The 25,309-nt window shown below is 42.7% G+C and overlaps 1 protein-coding gene across 1 annotated transcript; it reads right to left on the reverse strand.

Annotated features, from left to right (window-relative positions):
* Positions 1-857: 857 nt before the first annotated feature.
* On the reverse strand, positions 858-19,774 carry ehd1a (EH-domain containing 1a). The gene is made up of 5 exons (XM_018737399.2): positions 18,981-19,774; positions 13,541-13,638; positions 2,852-3,264; positions 2,406-2,570; positions 858-1,538 (listed from the first exon to the last, which is right to left on the reverse strand). The coding sequence occupies exons 1-5, from the start codon at positions 19,379-19,381 to the stop codon at positions 1,011-1,013; spliced, it is 1,605 nt and encodes a 534-aa protein (XP_018592915.1). The 5' UTR covers positions 19,382-19,774; the 3' UTR covers positions 858-1,010.
* Positions 19,775-25,309: the final 5,535 nt, after the last annotated feature.

Genomic DNA, 25,309 nt, shown 5'->3' on the forward strand with positions numbered 1-25,309 from the left:
AGAGTAAAACCCCTTCTAGTTTTTAAACCTTCACATGGACTATACATCTTTGGCATAAGCTCTTGAGATGTGTGACTGACAGACCTTTGAGTATCTGATATTTACATCCAAGCTGGAAATGTCAATTGCCGTTAATGTAAAGGTCAGAGGCATCTCACAGTCTTGCCATGTACTCCTCTGATCCAAGAACAGCGCACCAAGAGGGGAGCTTTCTGAAAAACTATCCCAGGGAGAACTACACTATGAGCACTGAAAACCATTTACCTTTGCTTTACAGTGCTTCATATCACACCACTCTCAAACTAGAGAGAAAAAGTAGGACAGGCTAGAAGATGAAACATGCATTTTTTGTATTTGGAGGAAATGCAAAACTCATCTATGATGCAGCCTCCTACACCAAGTAATAAAGAATTTTCTTTTAGTTTACACAGTAAACAGCAGTAGTGTGATTAGTAAAATTGCGTTGCCTGTAAAGTAATAGGAACCACTGGTCTGAACTACTGAGTATCACCTCGAACCACCAAGTTCTTTTAGTGCTCACTACTGTTCCAGAAAGGCTGGAAGACAACCAGCAGTACAGTACCACAGGATAGCATTTTCAGATTCCACTGCACTGGCTTCCACCACAAATGTCATCCAGCCTTTTATTTGGTTCATTGTTCAGCAGCAGAGTAATAAAAAGTTAAGTAAATATATTAAGGAGATAGTTGAGAATCCCCACAGTGAAATTAAAATGAAGATGTGATCCCTAATCTGAAATAACAAATGAACATTCTATGTAAGACAAAAACAAATTTAAAGTATTTTTATAAAGATAAAAGTACATGATCAAATATTGTTATAGTGAAAATTTAGTTATAAAGTTTATTTTTTGTTTTAAAGGAACATTGAGCTTTATTCACATTCATCAAACATTGTAGGAGAATGGGGTGAACCGCATTAGATTTGTGTGCTTTCCCATACTGATCCAAGCCCAACACCAAACCCCACTACTCAAACCCTGCCCTGGTCTACAATTGCTGGCCACGCTTTGACGGTGGCACAAGGTGATCAGGCAGTTCAGCAGGCAGTTCATGGCCCTCCAGCTTCACCTTTATCAGGTGGTTGGCCAGGGCAAACTCTTCATCATCCAGGAAGCCATCCTTGTCCACATCAGCCAGCTTCCAGATCTTGCCCAGCACTGTGTTGGGCAGTTTGGACTTGACCATTTCCTTCTTAGCCATGGCACCTGACACCTTGCCATTGACAGGCGACAATGTGTAGAAAATCTCATCGTATTTGGGCTTGTCGCGTGCCACTACCCACTCTAACTCATCGATGCCCTCGCCGGCACCCTCACCATAGCCGTGGCCAAAGGGGCCGTTTGCAGTGCCCTCAAAGGCGCCACCCTTCACTGCCTGGCTGGGCATAGCAGCCTCTTCTTGGCGAACCATTGTCATCAGCTTGGCAATGTCATTGGCCAGCATACTCTCCACAGCTTCCAGGAGCTTGGGCTTTATAGCTGGGAACTTGGTGAAATCTTGACCTGCAAGAAGCTCCTGAGTAGGAAATGTGGAAAAAGGAAAGGACGAAAAAAAAAGGTTCACTTTGTGTCCTGTCCCTTAATGATACAGGCCCACTATCGATGAGCTACAGACAATACTGAGCACTGCAAAGCACTTTCTACCAGAGTAAGTTGTGAACAGTAATGTTGTTAGTGATAATTGCTAGTCTGCATTGTGTCATGTGACAGAATACCAAAAGTTACTGCAAGGGGGCAGAAGCCACATTGGCTGAGCAGAATGTGGAAGCACCTATTTAGTCATCCAGAAAGCAGAAGTGACAAATACCCTTGACAGGTTTTTTTTTTTTTTTTCTTTGAAAAAAAAGGGCTTAAACAAGCAAGCTTCTTAAATTTTCTTCTACCGATGTGCCACTAGGCTACACAGCGAGTAGCATCGCTGTCTCACAGCGAAAAGATCCGAATCCTTTCCCCACTCAGTCTACATGGAGTTTGCATGTTTTCCCTGTGTCTGCGTGGGTTTCTTGCGGGTACTCCCGTTTCCACCCACAGTTCAAAGACATGCTATTCAAGTGGATTAGCAACATTGTGTGTGGGTGGATGCGTGTGTGAGTGACAAAGTGTGCTTCTCTGGTATATGGATGAGTGTCTCATTGTAGCCAGTGTGTCCACCTTGGGTGATAAAGGTGTGGGCTGATACTATTGCACTGTGTTCAGTGGAAGTCACTGAAGAAAAGTGCCTGATAATAAATAAATGTATTACCTTTGACATTTAAAGATCAGGCTCGCACAAAACTATGGTCATAGTTTCAACTAAGTAACTCCTGTGGAATAGTCACACATCCTATCTTCATGTGAAAAAAACTGGCTGATAAACACTGAAGAAATGCTCCAGTATTCCTACCTGCATCTTATTGAGTTTTGGAAAGTCCCCTGGAGAGATCTGATGCTCTTTCTCTATTTTCAGATAGATCTCACCAAGATTGTTAATCAGTTCTTTCTTCTTGTTTTCTTTGCCAAACACACTAGGCATTTCCTTCTTCAGGGAGCTGATGATGTAAGCATGAACCTGAATAAAAAGCAACAACACTGGCTATTCCACCACTGCAATTTACCATCATCAGCTATACTGTTCCATCAACAAAGAAATTTACAAAATTTACAGCTAAATGAAGCAGAAGACAAAAAGGAGTTACATTAGTGTCAAAATGCTTGACTCACTAATTTAGCAAACCTTGATTATTCTCAGAAATGACAGCATTCACAAATCAATGATGTAAAAAAAATGAAAACAAGACAATTGAAATGATATTCAATTCAAATGAAATACCCTTTAACCAGGATGCTCACCTTGGCTAGGCGGGCACGCTTGATGAGGTCATTGAGCTTGCGCAGGGCAGCATTGCGGGGCAAGCTCTGGATGTCTCGGAATAGGTCCTGCTCCTCTGCTTCAAAAAGTTTGCGGTTGTCCGGCACAAGGAGTGGCTGGGCCCAGAAGGAGCCAATGTACACCCTTACCACCTCAGGTGTGTTGATGATCTTGCCCAGTGACCACATGAGGGCACCGTAGACCCGCATTAGCTGCTGGGTTCCGATTTGGTCAGCTTTGTTCAGCACCACACGCATCTTGTCCTCGTGATTCTTCAGAGCCCGGATGACCTCAGAAAACTCATCTGAAATGTCCAGCTTGTGGGCATCGAAGAGCAGGATGATGCGGTCCACCCGCTCTGCGAACCACTCGAGCACTGCTGCAAAATCATAGCCTGTAGGCGACAGAGCAGGCTTGGTGTGAAATGACTACACTTTCACTGGGCTTTGTTTTTACAGGAAATGTTTATGAGGGGGTGGCACAGAGGCACAGGAGAAGGTGCTCTTGCTCCAGGGCTTCAAGGCAGTAGGTTGAGATGCCCAGCCTTCTCTTTGTACCGTTTAAGTGAGCACTGAACAACACGTTGAGCTGCAAAAAATGTGCTGAAACCCATCCACAGTAGATATCAGGAGCAGTGTTCCCAAAAATTTGTACATGAAACTAGCAAGTACCATAATTCAGGTAACTGAAGTCCAGCCTTCCTAACTGCTGCCTTTACATTTATTCATTTAGCTGATGCTTTTCTCCAAAGTGACATACAATGTTAAGGTACTTACAACTATTACCCATTTGTACAGCTAGGTAATTTTTTACTGGAGCAATTCAGAGTAAGTACCTTGCTCAAGGGTACTACAGCTGGAGCTAAGGCTCAAACCTGTGATATTTGGGTCCAAAGGCAGAAGAAGCTCTAAGCACTACACTACCAGGTGTTCCATCATATGGAATAACTCCCTTTCTTCGCAACAGGAAAATCATACGATCTGTGCTGCCCCTTCTCTCCCTATGGATTCGCTTAAAATAACCTATAAGACATTTATTAAAATAAATGACCCATGAGATAACACCACCTTTATTCATGATGTCCAGAACTTGACCTTTTTTGCTTTTACTTACCGGTCCAAAGACAGATTTAATAGTCTCAACTCATTCCTGAGATTACCTCAAGCTTAACCTCTAAAAATCTAATATCCTCTACTTACCTTCTGTTACTTCCATTAAAGCATTACTCTTGATAACATCACCCTTCAGCATGGTCAACAACCCTGACATAACAAGGAACAAATCTCATCTATTACATTTATTTACTAGCCCAGAGTTGTAACTTTTTCCTGTACAACATCCGTACAAACCCACCCTTTCCTCGCTCAATATGCCGGCCAGTTTCCTGTGCAGGCTTTTGTTCTCTCCACATTAGAGTTCTGCAGCTCCTCACTACCACATCTTCCTGTACCTGCTATCCATCCCATTCCAGTGTGTAAGATTTCACTTTGCTCTTAACCATATTTTGTTTGTAATAACCTGAATTTGTTACCAGCAGTGATAGTTTTGTTTCTTGCCTTAATTTCCCTGTTTATAAGGTTCATTTCGTTTCACCCTGACAACTGTCCGGTTCTAGGATAACGTGTTGGATTAACCGTTATTTTTCCTTAGAATGCTGTCATATGAACGTTACCCCGTAACCATGAAGGTATTCTAAACCTGACATTATAAATCAACTTGGACAGAGGTACAAGCTTCTTCCGCATGTTTTCAGTCAACAGCTGCGGCTATCAGCATAATGAAGAGCTGAAATGGAACAAAAAAGCAGAATACAGAGACCGCACACACATTGTGGCATCTGCTGTGTTAGTAGTTACGCATTACAGGTTTAGTCAGATCACACAGCCAGAGAGAAAACTAAGGAAAATTCCTTTCCAAGTCCTTGTAGACATACTTCATGTGTATTAAAACTGAAGTGATGACCATTCCAAAATATTTAAGGGCTATGACATGAAGAAACAGAGCGGACACATATGAAGAATTTTACAAAAAACATAGCATCATTTTTTGCACTGCATTCACACTTTTTGCAAGCACAGGGGCCTGCACTTAAGGTTTATAAGCGAAAATTTAAAAACCGAAGCCATCACCCAGACAGTTAGTGCAAAATCTTGCATAACCCAATTTACTCAAAATGTTAAACTTACAAAAAAATCTACAAAACATAGATGCGCAGCAGAGTACTTCACAGATTAAGCACTCTGCATCTGCACAAATATGCTTGTGTCTCAGTGTATATAGAAGGACAAGTGTGAAGATGTACACATATGTCCATATACAATAAATTGACCTCTAATAATTCTGGTTTGGATGTTCATGACCCATAATGTTGTAATTTACAGCAGGAAAAGAAACTTTCTCTTGCCAAAAGAAACTAATCCATAAACAGTGATTTCCTGTTGCTTACATAACTTCAGTTTCCACACAACCACATAGTTAGAACATTTTTTTTACATGTCGCTGGACAACTACTTGTAGTGCCAGATACCTGCACAGCAGCGAGGACTGGGCAATGAAAAAGGGTGTCGGCAAAGAGAAAACAGAAATGAGTAATGACTAGACTTCCTTAAAGATTATCTTTTCAGGATCTTTGCAGCGTGCGCACAAGATAGCCTTTATCACATTTCTGCGGAGTTACGAATCGTGAATGCCAAAGCGGAAAAAAATAAGAAAGAGGGGAAAAATGTCAGGGATATCACACAGCCTGCCCAGGGCACAAGGCCCACAGGTCAGGACTGATCTGCTGACACAGTTAACTATTCATCGTACACCCCGCGACATTAGCACATTCTTGTAGATTAATTTCGTCTGTCAAAGGTAAAACATTGATGCTTATACTAACTATGCTTGCTAGTATGTATCAAATTAGATCGCTGCAGACGAACCATAAGAAGCAGCCACCATTCTTAGGTCTGTAGCACAGGGCTTCATTACTGCTGATAAACTGACAGAACTGCAGCACATTTAAAATTTCAACAGAACAGTGGCCAGTAATGGCCAGGAACAATCACATCACACACTAAAGGTTTGAACCCCCCCCCCCTCCTGCTGTGGCATTCTTGAACAAGACATTGCCCCAGAAGAAATACTGTATGTATACACAACAATCATTAAAAAATTCTAAAACATACATGCAACATACTATATTTTTACAGAATGAGAATACACTATGGTAACTGTAAACTTAAAACTTGATTTCAGTATTTTGAAAATCTAAAGAGGAGAAAAGAGTGAACCAAGAACAAACAAGGTAATCACGTGACAGCAGTATAACAGGTTTAGCAGGACACATGGTGTAAAATGTTCATTCACACACAAACTATGGCTGGAAGTCAGAAAGCAGTACAACACTTATTTTTAAGTGTACTTGCTCAGAAACTACCACCTGACTACTGTACTGACAGCCACAGGAACCAGCGGATGTGGGTTTCCGGCCATACGGTTTCAGCACTTCCCTCATTGCGTTGAGTGCTTTCATCTTATTTAGTCAACAAGCTTTCTCCAACTCCCATGTTGTGCCACTGACACTAAGACTTGTTTTTGTTTAGAACAACCGTGTAGAACAAAGATTAAGCTGTCCTTAGATCAAGGTTAAGTGAATGGCCAGCCTTGAGTGTCCTGCATACATGCAGCCAAGCAAAACATGATGCCCATTAAGGCTCTAGGTTATATCCAAAACCTAAGACAAAAGCTGGCAAGCCATCGCTGGTTTCAGACACATTCCCCAATATAATAACCATACAATTTATTCAAAGTGACTTCCATTACAGCAAGAAAGGAAGCTTTATGAAGTATCCATTAAATTACTTCCATCTACAAAGAGTCAAAAAACATTTGTATAATCATTGCTCAACCAATGGATATTTTCAGCTATATCACAGATCATTAGCCAAAACTACACAGAATTACTGTGCTATCACAGTAACTGTTCCAGCAAGAAGACTGCTCCGATCAACGCAACACTCTTAAGGAGCACTCTGACCACAAATTATGGTGACCGAACACTTAAACTGATAGGTTCAATAAAAATTCGGTTACCCTATCATACCATATTTACAGTCAATAATTAGGGCCACAAATGCCCGTCCAGATGTCTTAAATGCTGGGTGTGCAGTCCACAGCTACACTACCTGCCAAGCTTCACTGCTTTCTTTACACACCACAGGGCACACTGTAACAAGGCTGTTGTCACACACTAGCAAAGCACCACATCTGCTACTGGTGGCAATTTGCTGTTTGTAGATAGTACGGATTGTACAGTAAACACCAGTCCAGGACACTGGAAGACTTGATCCTTAGCAATCCCAAGAAGAAGGCAGCAACAGTAAATTACCGCCTGAGCAAGAAAACCATGAGTGGTTTAACTTTTTTTTTTTTTTTTAAAAAAAAGTACAATTTACTCTATCAGTTCTGTATATGGTACTCTGTAATGTACTAGTAAAAATGACAGACTAAGAATTACATGTCTATCTAAAACTGCTTGCCTGTGGATGCACTTTGTTTACTCTCGGGTATGTGTCACCTGGGAGAAAAGTGCCTACTAAATAATAAATGCAAATCAGTTGTCGCTATGAGATGAATTCAACTTGTGAAGTCCAGTTTTCCCAGAGTTACTTCACTGTTTCAGATACAAAAGTGCACAATAAATTGATATAAAGCATGCAATTTCCTGGTACACTGCTAGTTGAAAACCAGAATATTATGGAGTAATAGCAGAAAATGACAGGATAACTTCAGGTGTGCACAGTATTATTAATCAATAATGGTTGAGATATGCAGTAACAGATTAAAGCACAGCTATCTCCATTTCAAAAAAACAATTGCAGTCACTTGTGCTCAAATAGTCCCATTTCCCCCTATATATTACAGTACATTGATAGTAAAAAGTACTACTATGCTAGATTTCTACACATAGGTCTATAAATAATAGAATAAGGAACTTGCACTAAAGAACCACTTAGAAGCATTCATGGTCATATCAAAACAAAATAAGATTGTCCTTGAACAGTAATACTGGTTACAAAAGAGGTAACAAAGACCAATGGCCTAGAGGAGACCACTTCTGCATTAATGTGTGGGTCTCAAGATTTTTCCAAGAAAGTGGAAGCGTGAGAAAAGTAGTCAGGCAAGACTTCATATGTAATTTCAAGTTATCGTCAGAAATTAAATAGTTTGAGAGTGCATTTTTCCCCATTCGTGCTCGTTTTCTTTTTGTGCATCGTTTAATATGATATGGCATATTCTATTTGATTGGTGTATACGGGTATGAAAACTAGTTAGTGTTTTATTGTTCAATTTCCAGTACTACTGAGGGCCAGGCATGTAATTCCCAAGCTCAAAGTGAGTCATTTCAACCCTGGTACTTATGCAGAACTCAGTCAAATCCCTGTTGTATAAATGGATTTTTTAAATAAATAATAAAAAAAAGTTAACACTTTACACCTAGAACCATTGTTTTTATAGTTTAAACATTTTCCAAGTGTTAATTTTTTGGAGTTATCTGCTATAACAACTTCTGGTAACTGGACTAAAAGACTGTTTAGGGTTGTACCTTAAGTATCCAAGCTTTCCCCCCTCTCGTCAATTTTTTTTGTACTTGCACACAGATGTAGATTTGGTGGTGACCCTTGTGGATACATCTACATGTACTAATTTTCCCTTAGTCAGACCTCTCACATCCCCCTGAAACTCAAAAACTAAAATCCTGTCACGCTTTAATCCGTGACAATGTTTAGACACAGGACAGGGGTAAGATGTCCACTCAGTGTCCCTGAGCTTTCCTGGCCTACACAAACAAGGCTGGAGCTGAAAACAGTTATAACCTCAGCCTTCCAGATGTGTTTTAGTATTCCTCAAAATCAGGATCCATTCATTGAGGACAATGTGTCAAGGAAAAGGCTTAATGGCACAATCAGGCAGCTGTTTTCTGCCTACACGTAGGGAACCTTCAACCCTTTAAGTTTATGACATTCCACCGTGATGCCTGTGTATGAACTGCCCTGCCTGTATGACTATATCATGCGATCACTTGTTCTTATCCAGATATCACATGAATCACGAGGACAAGGCATAGTGAAACTGGAATGTAAAAACTGTAGAAGTCTTAGAACAAAAGCAGCAGGTAGCTCAGAAGTCATCCAGAACTCCCAGTAATGTGGGTCCATGAGCCACATAGGGAATCTCCAGCCATCAGAGGAGCCTCTAATCCAGGAAAGTATCACCTACTGTGTGGTACCATACAAAGATTAACTTTACCGTGAGTCAAAATGTAAATGACAAATCAGATAAATCACTATAGTGTGACCATACTAAGTTTAAAATTAAGCTAACGTATACATTTTTTTCTTTTAAAAAGACACTTGTGATGCTATACTGTGCACATATTGAAATGAAAATGCTGTAGGGAGGACAATGACTTGTCTGAAAAGCTCAGATAAATTTGTTTTAAGACTACGGGAATAGGAAATGTATAGATGCACTAAACACTACAAGAACAATAAAGCAATTCACCATCTCTAATGGACAAAAGCATCTGATGTCTGACTAAAGGCCGGTCGCTCCACAGTCCAACACTGTTCTCCCACAGGAAACAGCTCTCTGTCTACGATATAATCCACGTGTACAAAAGCACAGCTTGTTCCAGCAGCCGCTGGAGCAACCAAGCTCTCAGGCATGCAGAAGCAAGTCCAGGACTCGAGAATCAAAGCCTACACAGCAAAACAAAAAGAATCTTGGGACACTGATCAAGATTTTGTGTTCTGTGTGCAGTGCACATACACTAAGACTGAAAGTGAAAGAACCTATAGCTGACAAATGTGCAAAATGAACACTCATTTTGCACCTGTCAGCTACAGGTTCTTTCACTTTCAATCTTAATCTATGTGCAGTGGGAACACTGCTGCAGAACCAGCTGCAATGAGTTACTGAACATCCAGAGCTTGCTAACTGGTTGGCTTGTTATGAGGTGGCCTCCAGCTCAAAACCCCCACTGAACCTTTGAAACAATCTATACCTTGAGGTGTTGAAAAATTGTCCATCTATTGTGCAGACGAGTGACTTGTAAATTTTCCTTGATATGATCAAATCAGGCTTAATGTAGAGATGACCAATGGCCAGGTGTAATTGCCATAAAATTATCAATAAATGTAACATTAATTCACTCAAGTACAAAATGATTCAGGCTCAAGGTAACTCCTGAAGTGCTGTTAGTTACACCAATACCAACACCTAGACGTGGGTACTGAAACAGTACATGTGAAAATTCATCCTTCTGAATTTTCTCAATGGGAAAACAGTAAAGCAGAACGCCAACGAGGTGCTACCATACACCAAACAGCCACCATAGCAAGCAAGTTTATGAAACAAAGAGTGTTGTGTACTGCTACTGCATACCAGGGTCATCCCTTACTCTGGAGAGGGTTAAGCAGCCTATGGTTTATGAAAATGCAACTTTGAACCCTCCCTCTAACTGTCGTGTGCTTAGAGTCATTCTGGAGGACAAGGACAACTTCTTTTCAGACCTGAACTAGATCTTTCCAGTACATAGAAAATCAAGTCATTACAAGGAATGAAGATTTGGTCAGAAACAAGAAAATACAAATCAAGTACATGAAAATGCTAAGGAAAACCTAGTTTTATAGGGCTGGTACTGACCTTTATCAAGTGTTCAATGCAGGCTAAGAAGAGGCCATATGAAACAAACATTTTCCACTGAGGTCTGATTGACATTACAGCTATCCACAAGTGGGGGAAAACAGGAATGTTAAAGTCAAGAAATGTTGCTGTAACCAACAGACAGCACTCAAGAGCACCGCAAGAGTGGCGAAAGTTTAAGACACTCTGAAGTCAAAATACCACAAGGCATCATTCCCCAAATCAGGCAGAACGCTCTGTCACGGCATTCCCAGTCACACACCGCACTATGCATCTCGGCGGGAACTCCAAGCAGGACAGAGCAGCGCACAGTTTAAAACTATGAAGTTCCAATTTCAACACGCTTGCCACGTAGACAGTAGTTGTTCCCATGAAAGCCACAAAGTACTTCTGTTTGCTTCAGAATGTCTTTGGCTAGAGGCCTTACCACATGCGCACTACAGCAAAGCTCAGCAACTTACTTTAGACGGCTTCCTCTGCGTGTTCATAATGGAAACATTTTGGAGAGAGAATTTCCAAAGGAAATTTTAACACATTCCTGAAAGGCCTCCTTATCAACAGCTAAAATGAAACCTCAATAACATCACACCCTAGTTAAGTAAAACACACCCACAATATACTACTGAACAGTGATTACAGAATTCTAGGTTCAGCACAAGTGTTCTGCAAAAACCACAAAACCACACTTCACACTGGGTTTTCTTCCCAGCATGAAGCCAAAACTGACAGTGTCAGAAATGCACGAGGTTAAAAACTAGACAAATAGCCAAAAATAATTTAACATTACTACAATCACTTAAAATTAATGACCATTAAGGATCCAATATAAGAAAACTGACAAAGAAATTAAGATTTCCAAAATGATTTAAATGTAACATCCAAACATGGATAATGAAAATCTCACCATTATCCTTGGCTATACATTTATGTTAACTACGCAGCTGCTCCACGATTTACGATTGTTCAACTTACGACGGTGAGCTGGCAAACATTCACCAGAAACTGCATGTCAAATTTAGAGTTTTTCCTGGGCAAGCCATATGCGGTGTGATACTCTCTCGCGATGCTGAGCAGCGGCAGCGATCCGCATCTCCCAGTCTGTCACACAGAGTTGTCTATTAGGTGTACTAAATGCATTTTCGACATAACATTTTCGACTTACGATGGGTTTCGCGAAACGCAACGCCATCTTAAGTTGGGGACCACCTGTATTTACATCATACTTTTTCCTCAAATGACAACTGCCCATTTCTTTGGGGTCTAATACTTACCAACAGATTCTGTTTTTAGTTTAGTTGTGGTCTTACATTAAATATTGTGACAGAGGCAGACAGCAGAAATAGACTGTCTTGTACTGAAATATGTAAAACCTCTGTCCTTGTGTTGATTCCAGAAGCCTCCTCTTTATTACACCTTTCTCATGTTCTGAAGTATAAATCAATAAGTGCTCCATAGCAGGTGTGATTTCTCAGCAGATACCAAGTAAGCAACATATTGCTTACTTTTAAACGTGACTAGCCATGCTAAAAAAAATCCAGAATACTTAGCTTTCACACAATATCATAAACACATTACTGCCAGCTTGTCTGGTCAGTTTATTAAAAATGCAACTGATCTGTATAGAACTAGCTAGTAACCTAGCCATTTTTATTTTAAATTACAAGCATGGTTGCCAGCTCCCCTGCATGAAACCCAGTCTTTCAACCTGAAAGAGGAAATTCCTTGTTCCCTGGAAAATAACTTTCCAAAACAAATTGTTCATAAAGCGTTCACTATTGTTAACATTGGTCGTTCTCAGACCACACAATAGTGTCTTTCCTTCACTTCTTAAAAAAAAAAAAAAAAAAAGGTGTATGCTGAACACATTTGTGTGGCAGTTGTTCCACAGTGACGCAGCCCAGGCCTGGTTGAACTCCACCTTCCTCCCTCACTATCAGCCCATACCCATCTGTTGCTCTGTCTTCCAGTGTCTTCAGCAAGTTTAGCTTCCAAGGCCTTCTAGAAAGACAGCACACTGCCTGTCTGGTCTCAACAACCCACTCTTTCCACACAGTGGCCTTCCAGAAAGTCACAACTCACAGAGAGGTCACCTTCACATTCACTACACAAAGACTAATCACTGCCTTTCCAGACCTCTGGAAAGTATCTAGCAAAGACACTTTACTGCAGAATTGACTGTACAAGTTTTTGTTTTTCTTTTATTACTCATGTTCCTTCATTAGACTAACCCTTCAACCAGAGTCCACCATCTAGCTGCTTTATCCAGAGGATGTCTCCCACCCCTCACCCAAGCCCGCACAGTATTGCCTGTACAACTAGTATGTCTCAGACTGTTTATCTTTGGAAGGCACACTCTCCTAAAGCCAACTCCAGAGTAAAGACACCCAATGAATACCTACCGCTGGATTGCCGCTTCAGTTATGCTGTGCTCCATGGTAACAGTCTGCTGCACAAACAGTCAAATAAATTCTGAGCAGTAATATAGCGTCTGACACCTAAACAGATAGCACACACATACCAAGACGACCAACGTAGCAATCCAGATAGTGCTAACCTCAGCTCTACTTAAGACATTTAGAATTATACCTCATTATTTTAATTACCAACTGCACAAGACAAATTCTGAAATGATTCCAGCAAGAAGGGAGACCTTGAAAAGCTGAAGTACAATCTTCCTCCACACTGGAAGTGAACTGTATTTCACAGCAGTACTTCAGGTTAATGTAATTTTTTCATTTAACAGGTAAGGTACCGTCTTGGAACTCTACCTGCATACAACATTTAGTGGTGGAATTCACAACACAGCACTTGCTGAGATAAAAAGAGTTTGTGCAAAGAAGATTACTACCAAATGTCCCTGTGTCAGTGGTCAAATTCAGATGTCTTCCTGCCAAAACTTTTTACGCTTGTGGATTTTGACAAAACCAAAGAAAAGGGGGAAAAGAATGACACTGTAGTGAATGTGTAGGGCTACTTACCTCTGCTGATCCTCTGTTTCTCTCCGGACAAGATGCCTGGGGTGTCGATAATGCTGATGCTCTCCAGCACAGGGTTGGGCATCTGGGCACACATGAACCTACACAAGGAGGCAAAAGGAAGGGTGGAAGGAAAGGACTTAGGCATAAATCTTGAGCATAAAATAAGTCTATACAGCCCCAAACAGAAAAAAAAAAAAAAAAACTAAAAGCTAGAATCACTGCAAAGATAACATTTTTACAACTTCGCTACTTATTGCAAAAATGTGACGTACTTAACAACATGCTACTCATTCTCGCAGCTGGTTTCACCCCATTTACGGTTATAAGATGTTTAATCCTCATGTTTACATGAAAAGCATGAATTGGTCCTAGATTACATGCAAATATTGTACAAGCTATAATACAAGGCATGTAGTTAAAGGGAAACAAAGGGTACAAAAACAATGAATATTTATAAAATACATTTACATAGGTGGTGTACTCAACTTATGAACAATTGCAACTGGAAAAATAATAGTATTTGGTCATAAGTACAATATTACTGAATGCATACATCCCTCCACTAAAGTTAGATTCTGTAAAAGCAACAATACTGTAACACACCAGTCATCCATCATCAATGACCTGTCTAATGCACGATCATGGTTTCCAAATGACCAAAAAAAAAAAAAAACAAAAAAACTGAACATACGCTGTACAATGATGAGCTCATTAAAGATGCAGTATGATGTGACGCCCAGCTTCCCACTGCATCCAGAAATACATATCTTTCTTATACCCGAGTAATAGAAATCTGTTTGATTCTGGGCTACATGTGGACTATGACACACCTGAAGCTCTTGCAGAATCCTGCAGTTATTCAATTGCAAAAAGGACCACATCAGTAAACAGGATGAAATACCCTGAGCGATTCAAAAGTGATCCAATGTTGAGACGAGTGTATGCGGAGAACCAAGTAATAAAACCAAGCACTCATCAGTACATAAAAGAACAGTAGAGGTGAACTTCAGGTCCTGCATTAAGTCGACCTCATAAGATCTGGGTAATACAAGTTCGGCTTTATAATGTTTGCATTTGTTAAACTTACCTTGCTATTTCTTGCAGAAAATGAAAGGTAATAAAAGAATTAACATTTACATACAATATTAGTCAATGAAACATTACAGTTCAAAATGAAGCTCCTTGTTGGGCCTTAATACAGTGCAACAGAAACTTTTTTTGCAGCACAGAAAGATGGACCTCTTGTCACAGGTCTTGAGTGACCTCACGCCATAGTTTTATAAAGCAATTTTTGTATTCCACAAAAATCAAGCTTTTTAACTTGTTTGGTTGTTCTCAATTATGCAAGCTTGCAAGAAGCCAGCTCTGCAGCACTCTTTCACAAAACAAACACTGTGGACTGAGTATGCACTGGAGAAGCAGTAAGGAGATGTGGAACTCCTGACTGTGAGGGAGGGGTGATGCTGTGCTTCATTTTACCTTTTTAAGGAGAGCACTTCCTCTTTCTGGACTGTTTTCTTTGAATCTTAAACATACTAGACAGGTATTTCTGCTGGTACTCTATCAGATTCCTATTTAGTTATTGCTTCACTCCCGCCTTCATACATGTCCATGACTCACATAATCCAGGCCCCTCTCCAAATTCCTGCCTGGAATTCCTCTCCCAGTATAACCACATACATCCAATTCGTCATACAGAAATGACGCTTCCTCCTCTGGGATTCCCACATTGTTCTCCCCCATAGTCATCACAGCATTCATTTAACACCGTTTCCTTTTCCTTGCTTGCTCTACCTTCTCCAACACATCAATATTTCCTGCCAACCTTCCCTCATTTTCCTCTCAAAAGTGCCTTAAAATGTTTCCTCCAGTTGAGACGTCAGACACCCGCCCTCTGTGCAGCACCTCACCATGCAAACAAGGAGACAGTGGAGGGAGGCACTGGCCCACAGGCCTACCACAGGGAACCTGTTGCAGAGGGAAATGGTGAGGGGTGGGCAGCCTCAGGAAAGCCACGTAGTCAGTGGTAGTGCCAAAGATGAGCGGAAATTATTTGAAAAACACAGAGTAAAGGAAGCCAGAAAGCTAGGGTGCAGTCCAGATGAATCAAAGCTGGAGGACCACAAAGGGGAACTTGTATGCACTTTGCGGTTTCTTCTGTTGGAATTAAAATTACTTAAGTGGGAAAATTTCACTTTCTGGTTTATGTTCCATCTTCTGTTTTCTGCTCCACAATGAGAATCACACGGTGTCTGCAAAAACTCACCTATTTTGGAATTACTTCCCCAAAGCACCACAACCCAAAAGCACCTGAAAGGGGATTAATGACCGATATGAATGTCAAACAAACACAAATTTCAGAAGAAAAATAGTTCGCACTGTGTGTGAATTTCCTCTTGTTCCTTCCATACTCAGTTTTGCTGGGAAGTTGTAACCTGCTGACTCAGTTCCCCAGTCACAGCACAGCAAAAGTGTCACAGAGTTACTGATTCAGCTCTTCAGTCCCAAAGCCTTTCCAAACTAGTCATGACTGCACACAACTCAAGGTTAAAGGCTAATGGCATATTGCCTTATGTTCCATGTCCTTAAATTGATCCCAGGTAAACATCAAGATGCTGATTCACTGCAGCAAGATCTAGAAATTTGGTAATAAAAGAAAAAACTCATTTAGCAAGTGTCTCAAAGTTAACATAATCCATCTTCAGCCTAGAACTATTTACCCTCAACTAACATAGGCATCTGCTAATCTGGGACTGCGAAAATCCCCTTGATGAGATTGAACACATGACTCTCCAGAGTGTAAGCCAGCCAAGCACTCCGGGAAAGGAGGCATTACTGCCTGTACTGGATTTCTCAGCACTGACCACCACATGGACCACCTTACAACAGGACTGGCAGACCAGGCAAGAAAGTCACCGTATTCCTTAAGCTTCATGTTATTTCAAAAGCCTCCAACACAAGCAGAGGTCCACAAATATGGAAAAAAAAAAAACACTACATACAATGTGAAAACTCAGTGCATAACTTCTGTATATACGTTATGTAAGATAGAAGTATAACAAGACGACATCAGCATGACAACATCCTGACCTCGAGACGAACTGACAAAGCCAGAACAGGTTTTCCCCAGATGAAAAGGCCTCTAGGGACTTCCTGAGTGATGGATTTTGAGGTGAATTCCATTCCCTGTAAGGCCACAAGCCCTTTCCAATCATAACCATTTGTTACAAACAGTTCCTCATAGCTATCTGTTTAAAAAAAAGGGGACATCTGTCAGAATGCCTGAAAGGCAAACTACTTCTCTGCTTAGAGTAAACAACCGCTATACCAGCTCTAGAAGTCCGCTAAATTTCACACCTTGAAACGTCCATTTTACCAAAACCCTTGATACCTTCACCATCCACATCAGTCCTGCAATGTAACTTCCAGTGGGGCAGAACTCAAACCAGTAAAAGGGCACGCTGATTAACAATGAAAATGCAAACCACAGAAAAATAGGACAACTGAAACTGCATGGGAAACAAAACCTCTTCAGGCCCTAAAGCAGTTTCTCTGCTCTGTTTAATGTGTTACGCTTGTTTTAGCCCTGACAACTATAATACTCTCTCTGTACCAGGGGAAAAACCCGACACGATACAAAACAGCAGAAGTGATATTTAACAAAGTCTATAAAAGTTTCAAAACAGACATCCTGGATCAAACGTATAACCAGTATAATTCCATCAGTATTCTTTCATTTCCTGCTGTTTAAACCCATTTCTTTCCGATCGAGCGCGCTGTGCTGTTCTTGCGCTGCAAGTAGCAAGTGCTTGCAAAACAAGAAAAAAAAAAACTGACTGCAAATGAATGAACTGAGAAAGCTTCCGCCTCCTTAACCTCCAGTATCACAAGGTCAGCAGCACTTGGGGTTTCCTTCCTATGCTTTCCCTAGGAATACTAAGACAACTCATTCCCTCAACCTCTTCCTACTGTCACAGATGCATCTTTTCCTCTGGTACTGGCAAACAATAAGCTCTATACACATATGTGAAGGCAGTGCTACCCGCAGCATTCTCCCACCACTCTTAACAGGTAAACAATCTGATTTACCTTTCAGTAACTCAATTTTGGCCGGCACGTGATGCTTTCCTGGACAAAACGAAATAACCAAGTGAAAACCTAATTAAACGACTGCCAAAATATGGTTTCATCCAAGTGCCTGCTAAGAAACTTCAAAAAAGGTTTACATCATGCTTGCATTTGTAAAGGAAAAGGAGGAAAAAATGCTGTGCGGACCGAATACCTCCATCTTAAACCAAGATGGCCATTTTGTTCAGTTGGACGGGCTGTCGGCAGAGTAAGGCGGCACTTTTCCGAACTTCAACGAAAAGCGCGAACGGAAATCATCTGGAGAGCAGCTAGAATTCATGGCAGCGCCTTCTCGCACAACTTTCCGTCCAGCGAATTCCAGGGCGAAACTCGCTCCAGCTGTTCCGCAACGGAGACGCGCGACCCCGGAGGAACAAAAACGCAGACTCGACGGAGCGCTCGTTCGGGGCCCGTGCGATGCTTTCCAGGGCTTCTGCTCGCAACAGGAACCGCGGTAGAAGGAGGGCTTTCAAGAAGATTGCTTTAAATCCCAGGAGCCATAAAGACAGTTCAGCTGAGACATGTCACACCACAGGTTATGGCATCTTGACAGGTGCTGAGCAGGGCAGAAAAAAATATTAACATCTGAAATAACAGAGAGGACAAATGAGGCCTGCGTGAACTTTGCGGGAACAAACCCCCCACCGCCGCCCTTGTTACGCCAAGGTCCACGTGAGGAGGAACAGCCCGATTCCTCAAGGGCACCCCATGACATACATGATACAACAAGCCTTTTCTTTTTAAACCCAGCTGCTGCTGCTCCTCAAATCTCTTCAGCCCAATCCCTCGTAACGTGGTAAAAATTAAAAAACGTGAAATAAGGGCAACAACAATTTACGATGACAAACTAACTGGGAGCGGTTGACAGGAACGTCGGACGTGTCATGATGACTGTGTCAGTCACACCCATTGCGACGCGCTGCGCATGTTCCCCCGCTCCCCGCCGCCAAGAAGCACCGAGGATGTTCTCTCACACAAAAGGGGGAAGGGGATTCCGTTTGATGAAGCCACTAAGATGAACTTTAGACGCACTTTGACCGCCCTGCTCCCACTCACTCAGCGTTTTTGCCCATTGATTGATTCGCGGGCGCGTCCACTGACTCGCCGTAACAACGTTGTGCGCGACGCCGCTTCCTCCTTCAACTCAACGTCAAGCGCAAGTGTGGGCAGGGGGCACAGACCGTTACACACCTGGCGGCGGTTTTCAGCAGCTTTTCCGGCCTAGCTCGCCGCGAACGCGCGCGCACGCACACACACACACACACGTGACGACGCCCCTCTCTCTCAGTCACCAGTCTTGAGTCTTTCTCACCTGTTGAGGAACGCGTTGCCGAAAGCGTTCAGCTTGCGGAAGGGCTTCTTGGGGTCCACCACCAGGGCGTTCCCCGGCACGATGCCCTCCTGCTCCCCGTGCATGACGGCGATGAAGGAGTCGGTGGTGGGCTCGGGGCCGATCCGCATGCCCGGGAAGTCCTGCTCCATGATGTGGCGGATGAACGTGGTCTTCCCGGTCGAGTACTGACCCACGAGCAGCACCATGGGCTTGTTGTCGAAGTCGGCGTCCTCCAGGGCGGGCGAGTGGAATTCGTGGAAGCGGTACGTGTCCTCGAGCGGGTACAGCTTGGTCCGGTAGAGCCGTTTGAGACCGTCCGACACCGTCTGGAAGAGCTCGGGGTCTTTCTTCTTCCCCTCCTTGTTGGACCAGCTGAACATGGTGGCCAAACTTCTCTGTCTGTGTTCCCCGCGAACAACTAGGTTCGGCTCTCCTCCTCGCGAAGACTGAAAGAAACTCAAGTGGAGGAGGGCGAGTATCGGAATGGGTGAAGCTTGACTAAGCCTTAGCTTTCGACCCACCCGACCACAGAGACAGTGAGGAAAATAGTGAAGTTTGTTCAGAAGGGGGGAGGAAAAAAAAAAAAAAAAAAAGCTTCTTCTGGACCGTTACTTAAAGGCTAACGGTGGTGTGGGAATAGCCTGGTTCCCTGGCCTTCTTCAAGGCTTTTTTCAATGTATTAAATGTACTACCGACACCCGACCGGAGACACGAACGAGTCCTTCTGGGACTTTCGCCTCCTCTCCCTCCCCGCCTGTAGCCCCGCCCCTCAGCGCTCCCTGCCCTGTGAGTCGCGCAAGCCGGAAGAGGCGTGACGATGCAAAATAAAAGTCTCCACGGCCACACGGTGGAGTCACAGTACAGGACTTTTAAAACGTTTTTTAAAAAACCGCGAAATGTTCCATTTATTTTTACACACATATGAAACCAGTTTCTAGACCACTCTGTCCGGTTATTGCTAGCGTAGCTCTGATATTCTAGTTCACATTTATATGTCCCACGAAAGCTATTAGAATAAGAGCACATTAGGGAAAACGAATGATGAAAATTCACCTAATCTGTCCGAACTGTTGGCTCCCAGATACGCGTCGCTTCGCTGTAGAGCCTCTTTCCCGCCCATATTAGCGTAGCGTAGCGGGGACAATTCGGACGTGTACATATATTTCGGTTAAAAGATGGGCCAAACTCCTTTCAGTACTGCGCCAACTCGCTCACTGACACAGTCACTTCTGGCTGATGGTCAGCAAGTGGAGCAAAGTTCGTCCTGACTTGTGCCAGTACGAATAACATGTCAAGCAAAGCAGGGTAAAGAAAAAGTGAGAGTGGTCGGACATGGAGAGAGGCCAAGGATCATGAGTGCAGCTCTTCCGCTCTGTCAGCAAGAGTGGTGCTGAGTGTACCGCGGTAAACAGACTGGGCCTGACTGGCTGGCGAAACGCTGTTGGAAGTTACGGATCGGGTCTCCAGTACCTTTACCCTTATCACCTGACCTGTTGTATACCTAATATTTAATGGTTTTACCAGGTGTGTTGACACAATCTGAGACTAAGTACATTCGCGTTTATTCTTTTAGCAGACGCTTTTCTCCAAAGCGACGCGCATCTCGGAGAACAATACGAAGTTCATCGAGTCGGACGCGGGCGCGCGATTCTCGAATACGGTGCATTTGTCACAATGCGCCCTATGAACCGATGTACGCCACACGAGTAGATGCATAGAAAAAGTACAACGAACTTTTCTTGGGGTCGTTGAGTAGATTCAGAAGAATTGTTTCGTTTCACACCACCTTCACATCCAGAGTGTGCTTTGAAGAGATACACACACATTAACTGAAATCGCTTGTCCCGAGTGGGGTCGCGGCGAACCGGAGCCTAACCCGGCAACACAGGGCGTAAGGCTGGAGGGGGAAGGGACACACCCAAGGCGGGATGCCAGTCCATCACAAGGCACCCCAAGCAGGACTCGAACCCCAGACCCACCAGAAAGCAGGCATAGGCCAAACCCGCTGTGCCACCGCACCCCACATTTGAAGAGATATTATCATATTGTAGTATATTATCATTACATTACACTTATTAGTCTTCCCGTTACATTTCTTTCATTCAGACTTGTGCATTGTCTAGAATAAATGCTTCAGTACACATAAAGTACATAAAGCAGATAGATGTTGAGTGAGCAAATAACACACAAAAAGGAAAAAAACTGTTGGATCGAAATCAAAACTGGTGGTAAGAGCAAAACAGGAAAAAGGAGTCAGGCTACCCTGCAATATCAGAGATATTCACATGTAAAGACTTGCATTTTCACTCTGCTCTTTACTGAGTTGCACTGACGAACATCTTAGATGTTTACGAGAACAAAGTGATGTTGGCAAATCTAGGTATTATTCCAGTACTGTAATAGGGTTACACAATACATGAAAGCTTTGCCAGTGTTACTACATTCAGAGCCCTCAAACAGGAACCTTGCAGTGCAACACCCAAGTTTCCATCTGAATTTTCAGTACGTGTTGACTTTTAATTGTACAATTCACGTGTGGCTCCGAGCTGTAGTGCCTCTTCTCACAATCGCCTTATTCTGTGTCTTACAAAGAAACAGCTGGAAGTGTTTTTATTGTGCTTATTGTCTTATATACCTACACGTGTTCTCAATTTTCTGTCACCCTTGGTACTTCCAACAGCTGCTGCGACGTGCGCTGATTTACTTTGTTTGTTGCACCTGACAAGAAGATTATAACAATAATTGATGTCTATGAATTAATTTTAAATAAGTTGTATTTATACAGTACGTGTACTATAATGTTGAAAGTTGTTGAATGAAATGATCAGAGCTCACTGGTGCTTTCCAAGCTCAGACACAAAAAGTTTTATTTTGATGAATCAGATTTATTTTAGATGACTTTTCAGACGCTCACGAGAGGGAATGTGAAGGTTACTGACTGCAGGAGACAGAAGTGAAAATGAAAGCTCGGGTGGGGTATGAAAGAAGAGAACTGCTGGGGATTCCCATCTTCCTGAAAATAAAGTGATTTATTTTGCCGCTATATTCTTACAAAATAGAGTCTGAGTAATGCATTGCTATGAGTCAGTCTGTATCCATTAGTTACTGTCTCCATCCTCTTTTTTCTTTTTTCTGGGAAACAACTGTGTGTGCTGGTGGAGCAAGCAGGACAGTGGCCTACAGAACTGACAGGCAGGCCAATGCCAGTCACTGGCTGTCAATTCATAGGTCATTACCCTACAGTCCAGTCTCCCTGCCCTGTGGCCCCCAACTCTGTGTTTGCATTCATTGTGAATGTAACAGAGTGGAATGGCTGCATGTGTCACATTGGTTTACAGGATGAGCTGAAATTCTTGGTGCGGGATTAATCGTCCCCTCCTCGCTGTAGGAATGATGAGCACAGCAGGAATGTGTACATGTGGACCCTGGAGTTCATCAGCTGCTCAGCTCTGTGGCGCTAGTCAAGGGTGTCCCTCCGCAGATAACAGCGGCTCCACGGGAAATCTGAGCCCTTCCACATGGAGTTGCTGTTACAGCCAGCAAGCACCAGGCTAAGCGCTGTGTGGCCACATGGTTACTCCGGGAGCAGGGCTGACACACTGCAACATGGCAATTTCTAGCATTGCGGCTTTCTCGTGGGGCTCAATGGAACTGCTGGACATGCTAAACGAAGCGCCGTGAATGTAAGACATACTACTTCTCATTCTGTCTTTCAGGCTTGAGAAAGCATGGTCAGCCGTTAACATGGGTAAAAAGCAACACTTGGCATTCATCTCAGTATATATACGAAACGTTTAAAAAGTCTCAACTCCGGCAAGAGTGTTTCATAGTGCACGCATAGATCCCATTCAAATATTTTCAAATACAGGGAGAAAAAATGGCTCGCGGGGCAGCCAGCAGCTCTGATGATGGAGATTCATAGCGGCCTCCACGACACCTGTGAACGAAACAGAAATGAAATTACATCACAACCATGTCCAGGTTGGGCAAAGTCAGGGCTCAGTGTTGGGGTCCATAGGTAAGAACACGTGAGTGTGCAGATGACAGCATCTGACTTTGACCCCTGTGGTTTTTCTGTCCCTTATTTTTTATTACTCTACAACAGATGCTCCTGCTTTTGTCAGATTTCTCCAACAGAGTGAGCAAAGTGCTAAGGCCCATCTTGATAACGGATTGCTTTATGGTGGCTATTAATACAGCAGCAATGAACCTGCAACAAGGTGTGTCTCTATATTCACTCCTGGTCATGCTCTTTCCACTTCTCTGTCATTTCACTCATTGAGTAAATTTGTTTCCAGATTCTTTGAAGTGTTGACCCTTACTCCCTTCTCTTGTTTTGTCTTCAGAAAAACAAAACAATAAAACAATTAAAAGACAAGGAAATGGATCTTTGACCCCTGTTATCCTCCATCCTCCATCACATTCCCTCTTTGGTTTGAGCCCTTCATTGTAAAGGAAAGTAAAAAAATAGGATTCTGCTCACCTGACTGCCTTAGGTCCACAGTTACACTTTCCCAACCACTGAAGTTAAAGAAATGATTCCAATGATTAAACTCCCGAGTGTCATCAAGTGAAGTGAAAGTCCATAAAATATTTTTAAACCTAGTTTTACATGAGAAATAAAGTTGGAGAGTGTTTTTAAAGTTTCTTCAGCCCTCAGCTGTACTGCCTTATGACATATTGTACTTTATTTTAGACACTTTAGTTAACATTTTGTCACTCCAGGGAACAGGTGCCTTTAGGAATTTAGAAAAGGTTGTGGAAATTGAATTGTATTTATGGTTCTGTGCAAGACTTTGTGTACTATAGTACCGTAGGAAATAGCCTATTCTTATGTGAACCATTACTACAGTCTTAGAGTGTGACTCTATAGAGATAAACACAAAGACAAAACCCTCTACAGTAGAGTGCACAAACATATATACAGTACATATACATATACAGTGTAGAACATCGGTAGAGTCAGAAAAAGATTCAATTCCATCCGCGGTTCGTCTTATTCGCTAGCAAGGATGGACAGTTAGAACCACCAATCATTGGATGCTCATACTTCGCACGGTGACAATGATGTCACACCTCTCCTCTAACTGCCGTCATGGTGTCGTCCACAGGGAGCGTGTAGTGAGAAATAAATCGGGCCAACAATTTGAGCCGTTTGGCTTCGCTCCCGATCCAGGATTGTCAAACGTTGCACACCGATGAGTACAGAGTTTTCCATTGTAGTCAACCATTAAGGGACTGGTCAGATGATCCAATTCCCCAATTTAGAGCTTACATTTATTTATCAAAGCAACTTACAATGATTTACCCCCTTATACAGCGTTGTCTTTTTGATTAATTTTTACTGGAGCCATTTTAGGGTAAGAATGTTACTCAAAGGTATTACAGCAGGAAGCGGGATTCAAACCTGGGTCCTTTGAGTAAAGGCACTACGTCACCTGCTCTCCCTCAGTTAGTTTAGGTTTCACTAAAATCAAAACTAAGATGGGCATCTTTTTCACAAAGCTAGAAAACTACTGAAAAGTTGGCCTTTCAGATTCAGGTAACCTGATTTTCGAGAAGTGCTCGTATTTTCCCTGCGCTGACTTTGTTCCCAGGGTCTGAGTTGGCCGGGAATTATTTCTCCGTTTACTCTTCTTTCAAACACAGGGCGTGTCGTGCTCTCTGTCGCTCTTACACCCCCCGTCTCTCCTTTTCAATCATTTCCACTACCTGTCGCTGCACTTAGGCTCTCTTTTTACAGGAAAATCGAGTATGGAATAATGCTCTTAAATTCTAGCTCTGGTGGAAGTGAGAATCACAGACGCACACACACATACTCACCCACAGAAACTGTGTGGCCGGCGGTCTTCTCATGTAGAGGGAAAACGAGGAAGGGAGCTGAGTAGATACTTTAGGAGAAAAGTGAACGAGCAGAAAAGAAGAGTAAATGTGGGTCGGAGGGAAACTATAGGGAACCGAGAGAGAAGGAGGACGAGGAGCCTGCTGATGTGAGCGAAGGTGCCTTGGTCAGCTGTGCTGTATGAGGGAATGAGAGGCCAGTTTAAGAGCATTTGGGAGAGAGGCAGGTTAATGATTACACTTCCTGTAAATATTTAACAGGCCTGGAGCCCTTCCCCTCACGGCGACATCCTGTACGCGCTCACACCGACACACGCTGACACACACCCTCGCGGCAACAGGCATGCGCTGCGCCCATCGCCAAGGCCCGACACCACTTGTAGAAGCCCTCTTCATAAAGTCCCCCAGCGGAGGAAGAAGGGCCTCGTCGTCATGGCAATACACACCCAGACATAAACACAATCGCC

This window comes from Scleropages formosus, chromosome 13 (assembly GCF_900964775.1).
Source record: "Scleropages formosus chromosome 13, fSclFor1.1, whole genome shotgun sequence".
Classification (NCBI taxonomy): Eukaryota; Metazoa; Chordata; class Actinopteri; order Osteoglossiformes; family Osteoglossidae; genus Scleropages; species Scleropages formosus.